The sequence below is a fragment of the Chrysemys picta genome, chromosome 1 (assembly GCF_011386835.1).
Source record: "Chrysemys picta bellii isolate R12L10 chromosome 1, ASM1138683v2, whole genome shotgun sequence".
NCBI classification, from domain to species: Eukaryota; Metazoa; Chordata; order Testudines; family Emydidae; genus Chrysemys; species Chrysemys picta.
Genome location: NC_088791.1, coordinates 147,606,627 through 147,625,603, shown reverse-complemented (window position 1 = coordinate 147,625,603; position 18,977 = coordinate 147,606,627). Strand labels below are relative to the sequence as shown.

Below are 18,977 nucleotides of genomic sequence, written 5' to 3'. Positions count from 1 at the left end.
CAATTCTGATCTTACACAAACCATTAATATGCCAACTTTAATGTGATAAATGTCAGCAGGATAAGTTAAAACATCATTTAACTACTCTTAACTATTAGCGTAATATGGCATTTTATATATACATATATATGGCTTACACTGGAATTTGGTTAGAGTTCAAAAGAAAGTATTGTGAACAAGATGGGCAAAAGACAGATGGAATTTCCCCCTTCTGCACTCAGTAAGTAGTTTCTACAAAAGTCACTACAGAGTGGCATTGTGATTACATATCAAGTATCAGAGGGGTAGCTGTGTTAGTCTGTATCCACAAAAACAATGAGGAGTCTGGTGGCACCTTAAAGACTAGCAGATTTATTGGGCATAAGCCTTCGTGGGTAAAAAACCCACTTCTTCAGATGCATGGAGTGAAAATTACAGATGCAGGCATAAATATACTGACACACCATTCTCTTCATGTGCCAGTATATCTATGCCTGTATCTGTAATTTTCACTCCATGCATCTAAAGAAGTGGGTTTTTTACCCATGAAAGCTTATGCCCAAATAAATCTGTTAGTCTTTAAGGTGCCACCAGACTCCTTGTTGTTTTTGTGATTACATAGGAACTACCGTGTTCTGTAACTGTACTGCAGGATTAAGTTCTCTAAAGAGCATAGGTTACTTGATAGTTACTTTTGAGCCATGTGCCGCAGGAATGTGTGGTTCCTGCAAAGTTACAGGGTCTTTATGTCACTAATGACACCTGTACTAATACTCAGACTATTGGTGTCATATGAAATGGGGACACTCTTTTCCACATTCTTTGTAGGTGGGCAGGGGGTGTGGGGGGAAAGTTTAGGTTATTTGTAAAATTACTATGCTATTAGTTCACATCCATTCAGAATATGATACACAACAAACAAAAAGATTGTCCTGCATCCCCTGAGAAAAACACAGGACCTAATTTAACCCTGGTATAACTTCAGTGAAGTCAACAGAGTTATATGAATGATGAATTTGCCTTACTAATTTCACACATTCACTTCAACTTCCAGAAGCCTTGTGAAGCAATTGAGACTTTGTAGTGTGGAAACTGCAACCTGAAGCTGTCAGTTCTATATGAATGCATGGAATGATGAGTGGGAATAAAGAAACACCTAGGAACCTTTTTTTTTTTTTTAATTAATCTCATTTTATGAACTGTGACCCAATCATCCACTGCTTTCTCTCTTGTGTAGCCACTTACATTTGTGAGTGCAAAATACTACCACATCAGCATGGCTGTGTTTTACACTCACTTCTCACAGGTATAAATGCCTATATAAGCTGTCTCAGTTCTCCTGACTTCATGAAGCAGGCCCAATGGCACTGTTCAACATTATGGAACTTGTCCCACGGCACAAGGCAGCCCTCATGGGACAATACAGTATTTGAAAACTACAGACAAACAGTGATTAGCTGAACCTCATAAAGCCCTTAGGATGTCCAGTTAGTCACAAAGCTGAAACTGGTGGCAATTCCTACCCCTATCATTCTGCATAAACCAGTTGCCTCAGGCTGTGGCACTGACCTCTCATAGGTTCTACCTTTCAGTGTAACCTGAAAATGGAACAAAAACATAAATAAACTCTTGCGATTTTTATTTCATTCGTTGCTTCTGACAAACATTGAAACTTGAAACACCAAATACGTTCAGTTCCCTCGAGATACTTCCCATTTGAATTAGAATGGGATTCCAAGTTTGAGACAGACCCATTTCCCTTTACTTTGCAGGCTGAAGCACAGCCATTCATACCAGGCCATATATAGTGTTACCACTGAAATCACCCTCAGGACAAATTATAGACACAGGGCCTGATTCTCATATACACGAAGGTCTCCTTACATTCGCGTCCACTTTAAGGCTCCTTTACTCTGCCAGAGTAGCGCAAAGAGGCCTACTGTATATGAGAATCAGGTCCTCAGTCTACCAACAAAACTGGCTACATCCATGTGGGCCCACAGCTGGGGGTGAACAAAGAGACTCCTTTTTTCAAGCACATCCACAAATGAGAATGGACTAGGCTGTGATGGTTCATAGCCACAATGGAGTGTGGCCTGGCCTCCCGCATCCCTCAAGCATTTGGCAGCAGGCACAGGAGGAGATCATGCTGCAGCTTTCAGGAGCAGGTCTATAGAGCACTCTACAGCTCAGTACACCTAGTGCTGCTTGAAGCATTTTGCCTGCACCTGGTCTGCACAGGAAGGATGCCTCAGAGAAATTCTGGCTGTTACCCCTCATTGTGGCCCGAGCATGATCCTATAGTTTAGGGAGATAGGGATAGGAGGGCTGGTGGAAGCAAAAATAAGAAAAATCTAGAGTGATGGTTTTGGATGAATACAAAAAAAGACTTCTGCCTTCCTTCAAGATAATTATGTTGCAGTAGTCACTAAATAAATACCACTTACCTAGGTCCGTCCTCATTTTCACTTAATGAAATGGGACCAAACAGTGTACAATTCTTTTGCAAATATTAAAAGAAAATCAAAACAAAATCAGTAAACATGTCCCTCTCGCTCTCCCCCACAAATCAGAAAGAATTTCCCTATATGCTGTGTGTTTAAAAATTGACACATTCATCTCTCTGCCCCACCCACAATCACACTGGGTTAGCTAAAAGGTGCTATTTAAGTGCAAAGTATTAATATTAAATTAGGCCTTGATCCTGCCATTGACAGTGAGTGGGCAGATTGCTGTGTCCACAGGGGAGCCCTTTTACCTTCACTGGGGTTCCATGTAGGCATAGTAGTTTGCCCATTTGCTGTGAATTACAGGAAGGGTCCTTAATCCAAAGAATGGAGGAAAGCGGACATAGATGCAAGGACATGGATTACAAGGGGAAAAAAAGACTCAAAGAAAGTGCTAAACAAGGTATAGGGAAGATACCTTGAGGTAACTTGCAGCATACAAACAACTGACAGATGCCGGCTGTGTCTATGTTGATTACACTAAAAGGGGTAATAAATTATATTAAAAAACTCTATACACTGTTCAGCAGGAGCTGATGCCGTTCCACATACAAATCTGAATAAAATTCTTCTCCACAGAAAGTGACAGCAAATCATGTTTTAAGGGAAACAATGTTTTAAAATAACAAATGTTTTACTGCTGCTCAGAAGCTGACCCTGGAAACATACACACAGATTTTTACCTGATTAACTCAGCCTTAATTAGAATGTATGTCACAAGCTTTAACAGACAAAAAGCCAATGTCTTTATCAACTAAAACTGGCTTGATACCAACTTGACTTAAAGACCAGGTATGTGCGAGGCTCTTTAAGATACTTTACAAAAACAAACAAACCCAACTTCTAAACAGTTCACTTTATCTTCTGGACAAGTTAATTAACCAAGAATTAAAATAAAAACTCAAGCACTTATTTCCTCCAGTCTCATCTCCCACAAGGCTAATCTTTTACTTGGTACTTTAGATCCAAGAGCTGAAAAAGTGTCGGTTATTCTGGAACGATCAGATTTTTGAATGCTGTAAAATCAACATTCAATATTTGCACAGCTCTAGGTGTTGCATTCTTACTGTTAATAAGAATTGCTATAGGCACTGGTGCTTTAAAGTTAGTAAGTGGGTGGATATACAGTATGTATATTAATACAGAAGTACCCACATATATACATACTTTTAGACAAACAGTGATGCTATGAATGGTCTCTTCAAGGATGCCTTTTTTTTTTTAATATAAACATAACCCCTCAGACTAAACGTCAGTCTATTAATTTTCATACAGCTGAACTACAATCATGACCTAGAATATGGCTTATGTTGTGGGCAGGTCGGTTTGAGGATTGCTTGGAAGAATCTGAAGCTGACGTGTTTGCTATTGAAAGCAAAGGCGACATTGCCGAACCATCTGGAGGAAGAGCTGTGGCTATTTCTGGAAACAAAGATGTCAAGTTAAAATTGGATAAGTGTGACGTATTGGTCATGTGCATTGGCGGCATATCTGGGAGAAGAGGAAAACTTGGCTGGGCAAAACCAACTGGTCTGGGAGGAGATAAAATGGATCCAAATCGATTGTTTAAACCTCCGCTACTGGGCTTTTCTGTGCTTGGATTAGGAAACATTTGATTGGGAAAGTAAGGGATAGAAATGTCATTGGACAGAGTAGGATGAGCAGGAGAATAAGACGGATAGAAAGATGGCAGTGTATTCTGAGGATCTACTGGGATTAGGGCTGGTGTTCGAGTGGCACTAGGCTGAGTAACCGGTGGAATGAAAGAAGTATTGGCATTTATTGGTGGATTCATACTACCCTCTGGAATAAAAGGGAATCCAAAATTTTGAGACAAAGCATGCTGGTCAGGGGCTGCATTATCATTAGACACTTGAGGGCCATCAGACATAAAACGGACAATGCTGCCTCTTTTTTCTATTGTAGACTGTTGGCGCCCAAGGATCATACTGCCACCGGTAGACAGGGGAAGATGGGGCAGACTAGGGTCAAACACATTTCCATGTCTTTGATTTCCAGTTCGATTCCTTTCAGGCTGGCGGATTTTAGAACCACTATTATCCTGCAGAGGATGCCTTGATCGCTGAGTAACTGAAGAATTTGGCTGACGAACAGATGGTTGCCCTTGCTCAGCATTCCCATGAGAGATAGCAGGGTGTGGGAGAGCTGGACGGACAACTCCATGCATGTTGCTAGAAACAGGTGTATTCATGTGGCTCTTGGTTCCATGACTGTCAGTCATTCTCATGGGATTGGACTTCTGTACAGAAATATTTGGGCTTGTGTTTCGACCTTGAATATCTCCTGAGGAGGAAGAACTTGAAAAAGGAATATTTAAAGAACTATTCCTAGTATTAATTGTACCCATAGACATGTCACAACTTTCTCTATTCTGACCTTCACCATCTCTTCGAATGTGGACGGTCTCTCGTGCTGGGGGACAATTATATTCAATTGTGGAGGATGCACTGCACTGTGTATTCCTCTGATGTTCCGAAATTGATCTTTGGCTTCCACTAACCTGATCTCCAAGGTGAGGGGCAAGTAAACTCTGCATAAAACTTTGGTGGCATGAATTTTCATTGTCCCTTGGCGGAAGAGCATTTCCCGTTGGAATACCCCGAACCGGTTGATAGGGCAATCTCTTTTGTCTCTCTATGGGTGGCCCAGTATTTTGACTAATTCGAAAAGCTTGTGATTGCATGCCCCTGAGGGATGATACAGAGTTACCAATTTCACTATTTCTTGAGGCCTGTACATCAAAATTGCCTGTTGGCTGTTGGCTGGCCCCATTTGGTTTGAATGTCTGACAATCAGAAAGCCGTTGAACTTCTGAGCCAACCGCATGGTCTACAGATATACGACTCTGCATGTTATGAATTACCAAACCTTTATTCCTAGACACATCAAGGTAACTTCTCATTTCAAGCTGGTCTGGAACCCTAGAGCCTTGAAGGGATATCCCTATTCTCTGTTCTGAATTAGAAGGCGTCTTCCCAATAAGTGCCTCTGCAGAGTAACTAGAAACTCTGTTTCTTTCTTGTCTGTGTGGGGCACAGGCCATATCTGATGGCCTAGTTACAATACTTGGCTGGGACACCATTTGTTGCTCCAAGCCCCTGGCGGTCAGAAGTCTCTGCATCTGATTATGTCCAGATACGTGTTCGGATGAAACCCCTGAGCCTTGCTGTCTGTTGCCAACATCCTGTTGCTGATGATGCATAATATCCTGATTTAGATGGCTCTGAGGATGGTTATGATGGTTTCTGCTTGTTGAAGGGTTTTCACAGTTCTTTTCAGGCTGGGAAGCTCCAAAGTGCTGCTGCATTTGCTGCTGTATTTGCTGGTGGTGGGGATGAGGCTGTCCACTTTTTTGCCGAGTTTGATCATTTCCATGATGCTTCTGCTGTAAAGAAAGTTGACTGGCTTGGGTTCCCTGGACAAGGCTTCGTTTCTTTTGCATTTGTACCTCTTGCTGTATTGCTCTTTGTTGGTGGACACTGTGGGATTGAGAATGGACTGAGCTCTCTGCATGAGGAACATGGTGCTGTAGCTGATATAAGTGATGCCTCTCTCTTAACTGTCCAGCCTGCTGTTGTTTTAAGTATGGGTGGTTACTGTGAAGATGAGATACGCCTTGAGCAGGTACATGTTGTATAGCTTGCAGATGCTGACCTCCAGTCTGACCTTGCTGCTCTGAAATGGATGGCTGAGAACTGCACTGAACTTCAGTTTGCCTCAAAGCAGAGGTCACAAAGTTGTTGTTGGATGGGAATAATCTGTTAAGACCATCTGTGTGCCCTTGATTGCTCACTAACACAACTGGATTGGATGAATTAGGAGGGATCTGACTAACCAACATTTGAGTTTGGTCAGCAATACTGTCTGGTGTTCGGTTCGTCAATGCCACGTCTTCAAGCCTGACAGGCGTTGTCTGACACTGCTTCTGCCTCTTCGCTGAAGAAAGCAGAAGGTCCTCTTGGACAGCACGTTTAGCAGAGTCTTTGCGACTTTCATGGTTTTGCTGCTTTAAGTGTGGTTCCTGCATCTGTGGAGCCTGCATGGTGTTTGCCCTAATAGCACTCAGTTGATCTTGAGCATATTCAGTCATCATAGCTGATCCCGGAGATTGACTGACATAGGAACTAGATGATATGGACCGAATCCCTGTGGCGGGAACAGCTGCTTGCTCTGAAGGCTGGGATAAACCTGAACAACTTACAAGGGGGTGGATGATGCGACTTTGATGTATGAGATTATTTACACTTAAACTGGTTACATTTGGTGACTGGGAAGTTGAAATCTGTACAGTATTTGATGTTTCCACTCCTACAGAACAGCTTGGTTTTTCCACTGGTCTATCAACATTTGCTTGCACTGGATCCTGAGCATGGAATTTGTTTGGTGCTGCTTCCAGCTGTCTTACATTAGCTTTGACTGTTTGTGGTTTAAAAGGCTGCTGCTCGCTTTCCAAAGGTGCAACTTCAGAAGACTTAGCGGCAGCATCCCTTAAATTAACTTGTATTCCCCCTCCACTTTTTTCAAGGTTCTCTTGGTCAAAAATAGCTCTTGCTGCAAGAGCTACAATGTCAGTTTGCTCTGAAAAAGTGCAACTGTTACATGTATTTGTTGATGTGCTGCTGGTAACATCTTCCCTAGATGTGTCTGGCAACATGGATGCAACTGAGAAGCCACGACTACTCCCAGAGCTAGTTGACATTGGAGAGTCCGCCTGCCTGCTAGCAATAAGAGAACCACTAACAACCTCTTGATCGGAAATGCAGGAATGATGTTGCATGAGAGTGTCACCTTCAGTGTTCATTAACAAAAGTTCCTGCTTCTCAGGCAAATCAACATTTGATTTTATTGTTTTAGAGTTTTCTGGGGGGAAATCAGAATGTTCCACCTGAAGCGAAAAGGAGGGTTTTAGCATCGCTGTTCTTTCTTTAGTAAGGTCAGACAGCATTTTGGTTAGACCTTGTCCCTCTAACAAGTCTGTGGTTTGCATCACAATTGATGAGTCTTGCCCAACACCGCAGGTCTCTGAAATGCTTTCTGCCTCAGAAGCATGGTCTGTCGTTACACTGTTTTGTGGTGCTGATGCCCCAGAAACCTGAGAAATTGTCACATGTGTTTCAGTGGCAGAGGACATTGAGATGCTGGTGGTAACACACGATTTGGAAGATTCTGGCAACATAGAGTCAGGTAACGGGTTATTCCGAGATGTTTGCAGAAGAGCAGTGGAATCTTTGGAACTTGATGGAACCAGTACAAACTGTTCTGACATCACAGATTCTAGCGGTGATGAACTCGGTACCTCTGTTGAACTCAGCTCTGGTAAACTCACCATCTGTTCAGAACTCAGAGTCTCTTTGGATTGACAGTCAGAAATGCTTAAATCAGTTGGTGCTGCCATGCTGTTTGCTTGTGATACTACAGGCATGTTTTCAAGCAGTCCTTCACCATTTGAATGCTCTGCTGTAGCTTCCACAGTAGTGCAATCAAGCTTCCCTGCATCTCTGCAAGGATTCACTGGACATGATACTTTGCTGTTGGCTGCTAAATGTTTTTTAGTACTTGTCTTTTTGTTTGTCCTTTTTGATTTTATGTTTGATGGCAAACCCGCAGAAGCTTTTTTTGGAGAAGTGTTTATAGAATTAGAAGCACTGGATAACACTGTTGAACTTTCAGTAGCTATGGAAGATGCTGCAGAAGTTGGTAATGAAACACCGTTAATTGGGGCAATCTGGCTGCTGGCAGTTGTTGGATTAGTAGGCTGACTAAGGGACAGCTGTAAACAGCTTTGCCCAGCCATTTGTGATATGCTCTGATTGAGGTTAGCTAAAGCACCGAATGTATTGAGGGCAACATTGGTATTCGGATCTTCGCTAGTGGTAGGTTGAATAATTTGCATAGGGGCTTGATTTGAAGCTCCAGATGAGGACATCATAGGCTGCAATGCAAACAGCTGTCCATTTAAAGAAATAGTCTGAGGCTGTTGTTGATTTGACATTGTAACTGAAAAAGTTTGTGTAGCACTAGAAGATGGTAAAGAAGGTGGTCTTGGTAATATATGGACAAGATGTTTCCCTCCAAAAGTTTGTGGAGCAGAGGTATTTTGCACAGAGCTGTTAGAGCTTGCTATTGGACTGGCTCCATTCACAGGAACTCTGAGAGAACCAGGGGGCTGTGCAGAGAGGAGAGGAAGAGAATTCTGATTAGCTGCTTGTATAATTACAATCTGTTGACCAACGGTTTGGCTGGGGACTTCAGCTCTCACCACTGGGGGACATGGTGTGGTGTTAGGAGGCTGGAGAATTATGACATTCTGATTAGCTGGTACCGCAGTAACAGCTGACCCAATTGTCTGAGCCATCTGAATTACCTGCATAGCTGAATTCAATGGAAAGATGTTTCCAGCAGGCTGTGTTTTAACCTGTGGTTGAGTGATTAATGGCTGCATAGGTACAGATGGGCAAGAGGGCAAGGTAACAACAATTTCTTCAGCTGCCTGCCCATCTCCAGGCACAGAAGTATTCAAACTGATGCTTGGAGCTAAATGTCTGTTCTGGGTGGAAGATATGGTACCAGCACCATTAACTGGCTCGTTTAACAATGCAGTCATAACACTGGATGGTGTCTGGGTTAGTGGCTGAACGGTGTTTCCTGCTAGCTGCAAAGTAGTCCATGTGGTTTGTGTAATTCCAGCTGAAGGGATCCGTGTAAGGCTACTCATGTTTTTCAAATCAGAAGTGCCAACACCTGAGGAGCCTGAAAAAGACCAACAGTTGTCTAATGGACCAGCAGGCAGTGTGCTTATTGCTGTTACAGCCTTAACAGTTTCTATTGCAGAAGTCACAGGCACCCCAGCACTACTTAATAAGTCTGTACTTTTGAGGATGTTTACTGAAGAGAGGCTATCCACAATGGAGAGTCTCACAGATGGGGTACAAGTGGTATCAGTTGCTGAAACGACAAACCTTTCTTGAAATTCACTTCTAGGATCCTGTATGCTTGAAGAGGTCACATTCACCTGTTGAACTTGAGAGGCCTCTACGGTGGTGTTAGAAGGAATGCTGATGCCATGCATGATTGTTTTTTTCATTAACTTGGTGCATTCTTGTCCATTTTTAATTTTGGGGACATTTTGATCATTCTGTGGTGTGCTACTTGAGGAACACTGTAATTCTTGTTCTGTCCCAGACTGAGAAGCATTCTGTGAGCTTGCAGTAGCAGAGGTAAGCATGTCCTGCTCATTCTCTGAGGTGGAAAGCTCAAGAATATTCTCAGCAGGAACTGGTTGATTGGACGCCAATGGAGAAACTGTGGTCTGAGACCATGGCTTGTTTTCTGTGGGGTAAACACCAGAAATGGTCACAGGAGTCACTAAGTTGCAAGTTCTCTGAACTGGTACAACATTGGCAGTTTGTTTTTGTAAGTTATGACCAACATTAAAAGTTATTCCCTGGACAGATGCCCCCTGGTTATTTCCACCAGGTTGACTCCCATTTGAATAGACAATGATGTTCTTTTGAACCTGATCGCTAGGAATAACAACAGAGACCTTTGCACTTTTGAGATTCCCTTTCCAGTGAATTGTGGGATCATCGTACAGGCAAATGTCATTTGCTTTCAGTAGTTCTATGTATCGCCCATTTTCCTTCTGGAGTTCATCCAACTGTTTCCGGAGCTTTTTTATCTCTTCAGCTGCAAAACAGTGAGAATACAACTTTACAGTGGTGTCATTAAAAATGCTGGAAAAGATTATTGTCATCACGTGATTTAGGAGACAGACTCTAAGTGTCACTGTAATAAACTGTTAATATGACATGTTGTCTCTAAAACCCATACTTATAAGGGCTTCTAAGTATGGCCAAGTCTCTTTTACGGTATGGCATCCTACCACCTTCCTGCTCAGTTTAGTAATGTCACACCAGAGCATTCAGCCACTGTAATAGACAGATTCATTTGTTTTTCCAACTAGGCCATCTGGTAGTGGACTAAATCATACTGGAAGTTTAGGACACTTGATGAAATTCTATAACAAATGAAAAAAGCATTGGCACATTAATTTGTCTTTTCTCTGTGGCCAGACACCTGTACTGCATTGATATTGGTAACTGCATTGGTATTCTTTTGGCTTTCCAGTTCATTTTTACGTTTTATTAAACCCTCTGTAGTATTTACACAGAGATGGACAAGAAAATATTTTTGTAATGGACCTAGGGACAGGTGTGATATCTAAAATTAATTTTAATTCATTTTTAAAACTGACAATATTTCAAGTTGAAATTAGCCCTTTAAAAGCACAAACTATAGGGACAAACAGAATCATAGATCACAATAAATTACAGTAAAAGAATGTCTCAATGATATCTGTTACTATTTTATAGTGCTTATTTTTAATAAGGTTGCTCTTGAAAGCAAAATATTTTAACATGATTTTTTTGGGGGGTGGAAGAGGGTGTCCCAAAAAACATGCTATCAACTTTCAAGATACTTGAGAGTAGAGAGGCAGTAGCCCCAGAGTAGCCCCGTAGGAAGACCCCCCCACCCCCATGTTTGTAATTAGATCACTTAATTCTGAAATTTGTGGGAGGTTTTTCATAGATTCCAAGGCCAGAAGGGACCATTGTGATTATCTAGTCTGATCTCTTGTATAAAACAGGCCATAGAACTTCCCCCAAAAATTTTCCTAGAGCATATTTTTTAGAAAAACATCCAATCTTGATTTAAATATTTCCAGTGATGGAGAATCCATGACAACCCTTGGTAAATTGTTCCAACAGTTAACTATACTCACTATTAAAATTTACATCTTATTTCCCTTCTGAATTTGTCTAGCTTCAACTTCCAGCCATTGGATAATATTATAAAACTTTCTCTACGAGACTGAGGAGCCCATTTTCAAATATTTGTTCCCTACGTAGGTGCTTATAGCCTGTAAATGAAGTCATCCCTTAACCTTTTTGTTAAAATAAACAGATTGAGCTCTTTGGAGTCTACCACTGTAAGGCATGTTTTCTAATCCTTTAATCACTTCTTTGGCTCTTTTCTGAACCCTTTCCAATTTATCAATATCCTTCCTGAACTGAGGACACCAGAACTGGACACAGAATTCCAGCAGCCAAGGAGTCAAATAACCTCTCTACTTTTACTCAGTATTCCTCTACTTATCCATCCAAGAATCATATTAGGTCTTTTGGCCACAGCGTTGCATTGGGAGCACATGTTCAGCTGATTATCCACCATGACTTCCCATATCTCTGTCACAGTCAATGCTTCTTAGGATAGAATCCCCATCCTGTAAGTATGGCCTACATACTTTGTTCCTAGATGTATTCTTTACATCTAGCCATATTAAAATGTATGTTGTTTACTTGTGTCCAGCTTAACAAACGATCCAGATCGCTCTGTATCAGTGACCTGTCCTCTTCACTATTTATCACTCCCCTAGGTTTTGTGTCATCTGCAAACTTTATCAGTGATGATTTTATGTTTTCTTCCAGGACATTGATAAAAATCTTCAACAGCATAGGAGCAGGAACTAATCCCTGCGGGACCTGACTAGAAACACACCTGTTCAATGATAATTCCCCATTCACTGTCACATTTTGAGACCTTTCACTTAGCCAGTTTTTAATCAATTTAATGTGTGCCATGTTAATTTTATAGCTTTCTAGTTTTTAATCAAAATGTCATGCAGTACCAAGTCAAATGCCTTAAAGAAGTCTAAGTATGTTACATCAGCACTATTACCTTAATCAACCAAACTTGTAATCTCATCAAAAAAAAGATACCAAGTTAATTTTGCAGGATCCATTTTTCATAAATCCATGTTGATTAGCATTAGTTACATTACTCTCCTTTAATTCTTGATTAATCAAGTCCCATATCAGCTGCTCCATTGTCAATGTCAGACTGACAGACCTATAATTACCCAGGTCATCCCAGTTACCCATTTTAAAAAGACTGGCACAATATTAGCTTTCTCTGGTCCAATTACTCTGGTCTATTCAATTACAGGCAACAGATGCGAGGGCAGTCAAATTAAAACAACTCAAAGTGGAATCTGCAGAAATTATTGCATTAAGTGTAAACTTATCAATGACAATATACCATGATGGGGATGCTTCAATTTGCTATAGTTAGATGCAAGAATGTGCAGTAGGGCAGATGCAAGAATGTGCAGTAGGGCAGATGCCTCAACTTTCTTGTTTTCAAGTTACCTTAAGCAACCATTTCTCCTCTCCACCCCTATAAACTCTTGGGATTCCCCAGTTTGTTGATCCAGCTGAAGTAAAGAATTACTGATTTCATTACTAGTCTCACTAGCCAAGGAGGACAGGAATGAAATGCATAATGAACACAATGAATTCATTAATGCTCCAAGGATGAAGCTGCTGCCTTGTAGCAATGAGAAAGAACACGGGATGGGAACAATGGTGATGTCATGTCACTATGCCACATCCTCACTGGATTAGTAAGGAGAGGAGAGTATTAATATACTGTTGTGGGAAAAAACAGCACTGATCTAATACAGTACACCCAGTGCCACATTAGCACGATGGAAGAGAAAGGGAAATTCAAGAACCTTCACAACATTTCATACTTACCTTGTTCATTGTTCCCTCCATTCAACAGGAGTTCATCATTTTGCCTTTTCATTTCTGTTATATATTTAAAGGCCTGATCCAGGATCATGTTCTTACTCTACAAAAGAATGTGTGTATAATTAGGGGAAAAGATCGATCAATGAAACTTTTAAAATCAAAAGCAGACCTCCTAGTGACATCACTTTTCAAACCTGGGATTTCAACTGGAATGTTCATTTTAAGGATGTGCCAAACTTGTCTGACATTTTTAATTATTTCCCTTGTATTTTCCTTCCAAAAAAGATTGGTTACTTTCTTCACAGTATGTGTGGTTCTTTGGGATGCTTTGTCCACATGGCTTCCACTTCTGTTGACATGCAACCCATTCCGGAAATAAAATTCCTTTTGGTTAGCAGTGATCATTGGGGCCATTGACTGTGCCATCAATGTCCTTGTACCCCTCCACTCCAGGGAGTAAAGAGCAGAGTGGGCCCAACTGTTCCTCAGTTTCTTTGATGATACTCAAAAAGAAGAACAGGAGTACTTGTGGCACCTTAGAGACTAACAAATTTATTAGAGCATAAGCTTTCGTGGACTACAGCCCACTTCTTCGGATGCGGGCTGTAGTCCACGAAAGCTTATGCTCTAATAAATTTGTTAGTCTCTAAGGTGCCACAAGTACTCCTGTTCTTCTTTTTGCGGATACAGACTAACACGGCTGCTACTCTGAAACCTTTGATGATACTGAATCCTACAGCCATAGGACTCTGTAGAAGCAGGGAAGGAGGGTGGGTCATGGAATCCAAGTGAACAACACATCTTGTAAGTTAAAGTAACTGTTTTTAGAGTGATTGTCCAGATGGATGCCAGTTCTGTGGCTTGCAAGCAGTGATCTCATAGTTAGAAGGTGGGTGCTTGGAGTCCTATTTAAATAAGGATTTCGGGACAGTTCTGTCAAAGCAGGCATCTGATCTTGAAGTCTCAACAAAGGAATAATATTGGATAAAAGTATGGACTGATCCCCATGTAGCCACCCTGCACATTTCTGAAATACAGGTGCTTCTCTGAGAAGAAGCAGAAGCTGTCTAAACCCTGGTGGACGGATCTCTAAATGATATAATACAGTTAGACGACTTTTCAGTGATAACAGCTTGACCTTTAACCCTATCTCCGAAGGCTACGAAGAGCATGGGGAAGCTTCTGAAGGATCTTCTACTATGTCCAGGTACTATGAAAGAGCCCTGACCACAACAAAGAATGTGCAGGTTTGGTTTCTCCCTGGTTTGACCTATTGGGATCCAGGAAGTGGCTTTGCCCGCCCACTGCTAAAGGATCCCCCCCAGCCTAAGGCCTGGAGACCAAAAAAATTACGGGGGACAACTAATAAAAGAACAGGGACAGGAGTGAGGTCAAAGGGTCAAACGAAGCGAACCAGACGGGGGGGGGGGGGGGGGGGGGACGACTCCCTGGTTTGAGCGAGGCACGGGAAAAAAAACTGGGAGGTGAATCAACTGATTTAAATGAAAATCTGAAACAACATTGGGCAGAAACTTGGGGTGAGGCCTAAGAGTCACCACACCTTTATGGAACACTGAGTAAGGTAGACCACTTGGAAGGGTCTGAATTTTCCCTATTCTACAAGCTGATGTTATGGCTACTAAAAAGGCAAACTTCATAGATAGAGGGTAAAAAGAGCAGGTTGTTAGGGACTCAAAAGGGGTGCCCCTTTAAACCAATTAACACTATGTTGAGATCCCAGGAAGGGGAGGGCTGAAGGAAACATATGAATGAAATCCTCGAAGAATCAAACAACAATAGTGTGGGATAATATGGTATGACCCTGAATTGGAAGATGATGTGCAGGTATTGCTAAAAGTACTCTTATGGAGCTGATAGATAGTTTTGAATGTTCTAGTGCTAGTAGATAGTCCAGAATAGCAGAAACAGGGGCTTTCATGTGAGTCAGGAGACATTATCCTGCCCAAATAGAAAACTGCTTCCACTTTGCTGCATACCAAAATGCTATATACCAAAATGCCCTGGATTTCAGCTGAACAGTTTCTTCTGCAGGCAGTTAATCTGACAGCACCCAGGCTGTCAAATGTAATCATGCTGGATCTGGCCATAAAATCTGACCTCCATTTTGCAAAACCAAATTAGGTAGAGTAGGTAATAAAATCAGAGGCTATGTTGACATGTTCACCAGATCTGAGTACCAGAATTGTCTGGGTCAAGTTGGGCTGAATCTTGTCTGAGTTTTCTCAGAACACTTGGTATTAACGGGATTGAAGGTAGGAATACATGAACGCTGGTGCCCATGAGACGACGATGGCACCCAACTGGGAGCCTAGGCTCGAACTCTCTCTAGAACAGAATGCATGGCATTTCTTGTTCTGGTCAGTGGCAAACAGATTTATTTTTGGGCACCCCCATCTGTGAAAGATGCTTGGTAGAACTGAGTCTTTGTCAGTCTACTCGTGGTTGGCTGTGAATTCTCTGCTGATCTGATCTACTAGAGCATTTTGCAAGCCTGGAAGATGCAGAGCCTCTGATGTGATTTGATAATAAATGCACCAGCCACAGCGACAGATGGTTTCTTGGCAGAGTGGACATGACCATGCTCTTCCCTTGTCTGTTGACATAATGCATGGCTGTGGTGTTGTCTATCATCACCTGGAACGTAGATCCCTGTAACAAGAGCAGAAATGCCATTCATGCTAGACATACTGCCCTGAAAAAAGAACAAGAGTACTTGTGGCACCTTAGCGACAAGTACTCTTGTTCTTTTTGCGGATACAGACTAACACGGTTGCTACTCTGAATAGTGCCGTGAGTTTCAGGACATTTATGATAAGGTGAGCTTCCACGGAGGAACAGGCGGTGGGGATGGACCCAGAGGCTTTATGTTTGAAGTTAGTCCAGATGAGCTCCTCATCCCAGTAAGCATCCATCACCAGGATCTTGGTAGGCAGAGGTGCAGAAAAGAGTACTCCATTGCACACGTGAAGCAGATCCTTCCACCAATCCAATGAGGAGAGGACTTCTCATGGGAACTTCACAGCCATGTGGTGGATAAATACCTGCTGGATAGTCTGGTATGCTGTGTGACATTGATGCAGGAGGCCATGTGACCCAGGATTCTAAGGCATGCTCTTGCAGACATCTCTGGGTGAGCCTGCAGATGACTGAGGAGACCCATTATAGTCTGGAACCTCTCCTACATGAGATAGCTGACCTCAGAACTAACACAGCTCCTATGAATTATATGCTTTAGATCAGTAAAAGTGTGAATTTTTCTTTGTTAACCTTGAGCCCCAATGTGGTAAAAATCCCTAAAATCATACAAATCAAGTTGGTCAACTTCTGAGATGATTTTACCTGGATCAGTCATCCATCCAGGTATGGCTATACCAGAATGCCATGTCCTCTTATGTGGGGTGCAATGACCTTTAGATACTTGGTGAATACTGTCAGTGTGGTGGAGAAACCAAAGGGCAGGTCCCTGTATTGATAGAGACTCCTGCACTTTGAATTTGAGGCTTGAACTTGATGGACATTATTGCCCAGGAAGGGGTGGGACTTTAGAAGAATCTGACTAGAGGGCTGGGCCTGAATGCAGGAGACCACTAGAAAAAAGCCACTGGGGTGCTCTGGGATGATAAGGCTGCTACAAAAGGATACGTTCAGGGTTACCACCCTGAACCTGCAGTGAGGATGAATCTGATGAGATGTCTCAAGTCTAAAATGCCTGTCTCCCTTTTCCTTGGGCCTAAACAATAATGGGAGTAGCACCTCTGATCTCTGAATCTGAAGGGGACCTCTTCCAGAAGGGAGCGCAACTCCTGTTTTAACAGTATCTCATGAGAAGGGTCCCTGAAAAGGAAGGGTGAAGGAGAGTGGAGGCTAAGAAGGGACTGGATTTGGATAGAAAACCCCGTTTATAATTTCCAGGATTCTGCTGGTCTGAGGTGATCCAACCACCCCTTCGCCCTGTCCCCTGACCACCCCCAGAGCCCCTGCCCCTGACTGCCCCCTGCTGCCCCATCCAGCCCTCCCTCTCATTCCTGACTGCCCCTCCCGGGATCGCTGCCTCCATTCAACCCCCCTGTTCCCCACCCTCTGACCACCCCGCCCCCTATCCACACCCCCGCCTCCTGACCACCACCCCGAACTGCCCTGCCCTCTATCCAACCACCCCCCTTCAATCCCCCTGTTCCCCACCCTCTGACCACCCCGCCCCCTATCCACACCCCCGCCTCCTGACCACCACCCCGAACTGCCCTGCCCTCTATCCAACCACCCCCCTGCTCCCTTACCATGCTGCCTGGAGCACTGGTGGCTGGCGGCGCTACAGCCGTGGCGCCCAGAGCATCAGGACAGGCAGCCCCGCCGCCCAGCTGGAGCCAGCCATGCCACTGCACAGCACAGACACCGGGTCAGACAGGACTCTGCAGCTGCGCTGTCCCAGGAGCTTGCAGCCCCACCGCCCAGAGCATTGTGCCGGCAGCGGAGTGAGCTGAGGGTAGAACGGAGAGGGAACAGCAGGGGAAGGGCTGGGGGCTAGCCTCCCAGGGCAGGAGCTCAGGGGCCGGGCAGGAGGGTCCCATGGGCCGGATGTGGCCCGTGGGCCATAGTTTGCCCACCTCTGATCTATATCATTTCATATCTCACACAAACACTTCTCCCCTTACCTAGACCTCTTTGTTTCCCTTCACCATTATTTAACGCAATAAGCTACTTCACAACTATTTCAATAAAAGACTAAAAATAAAAATATATAGAATTGTATTTGCATCATATAGCAGGACACTGAGTGAAAACATGAAAGGGGCAGGCACGGGGAAGAAGAGTCAACAGAAAATTCCTCTCTCACAGTCTATAACTTTCTTCACTTATGCATAAAAGAGAGCATCATGACAGAATACACTTAGCAGTGTCAACAGGAAAACAGTCTAACAACTACAGCTTGGGGGAATTGTGAATCAACTCCTAAGTAGGTACAACCAGACTGACTAGAAGAGTATGGGCAAGCAAACCAGCTTCCAAAGTTACACGTTTAAATGAGAAAAAAAAACAATCATAACGTTTCTGCAGATGATTCTACACAGCCTGCTCCCTCTGTTCTCACAGTCCTTGAATTCACATTGCCAGTGCAGGGTCACTACTGCTAGCTGGGCAAATGCTTTTCAAAAATATCTGCTCCAAAGAGCCAAATACGTGAACTAGGACACCTGATGGAGGAGAATGTCTTTCATATGTCAAACCCAGACCACTCCTTCAGAGTGATACCGAATTCCCAGTCAGCTGGGAGATTCATGTTTCAAAGAACTGCATTCAAATTGTCCTGTAATTTCCAAGGGCATTTCCATCATAGAGAACTTTGTAAATAAGATTTTCATCCAGGTTTCCTTGAGTGTATCAAACCTCATTGCGCCTCCTGCATAAAAACTGAAGCAAGATGTATCCCTGTGTATTTACAGCTGCTTAGAACCAGGACCAAATGAACATTATTTGGGAAATAGCTGTGCACATTTAAATGTCCACTTACTTGCTTAAGTGCTGGGGAACATGGAATGAGCTCTCCAATTCGGTTTATCCCAGCATTGATCTTCTTCTTTCGATGTCTCTCCACTAGGTAAAAAATAAAATGCATTGTCATTGGGCTACTCAGACCAACACACCAACTGCACACCTGGCACCAACGTGTGCACTCATAAATGTATTACTTTATGCTATCACAACCCTTACTAGGCAGTTTAGCACCAAGAACTAGCTCTGAAAAAACCCCTGAACTGTTGAGTTCTCGGTCAATGAAGTTTGAGGGCTGTGACAGAGAAGGGGACATTTTAAAAGGTTAGGATCATCAGGAACACTCAGTGAAAGCAGTGACATATAT

General features: G+C 42.9%; 1 protein-coding gene across 7 annotated transcripts in view; it reads right to left on the bottom strand.

Annotated features, from left to right (window-relative positions):
* Nucleotides 1–1,601: 1,601 nt before the first annotated feature.
* Nucleotides 1,602–18,977, bottom strand: part of USF3 (upstream transcription factor family member 3) — a 69,943-nt gene continuing 52,567 nt past the window's right edge. For 6 of the 7 annotated variants that reach the window (XM_005292720.4, XM_065586527.1, XM_065586561.1 and 3 more), the window contains 3 exons: nucleotides 18,630–18,712; nucleotides 13,103–13,199; nucleotides 1,602–10,193 (listed from right to left, as the gene is read on the bottom strand). In XM_005292720.4, the coding sequence (XP_005292777.2) occupies nucleotides 3,754–10,193; nucleotides 13,103–13,199; nucleotides 18,630–18,712 (6,620 nt within the window). In that variant the 3' untranslated portion in view covers nucleotides 1,602–3,753. The remainder of the gene's footprint in view (nucleotides 10,194–13,102; nucleotides 13,200–18,629; nucleotides 18,713–18,977) is intronic. The other variant, XM_042852229.2, reaches the window with a different exon arrangement.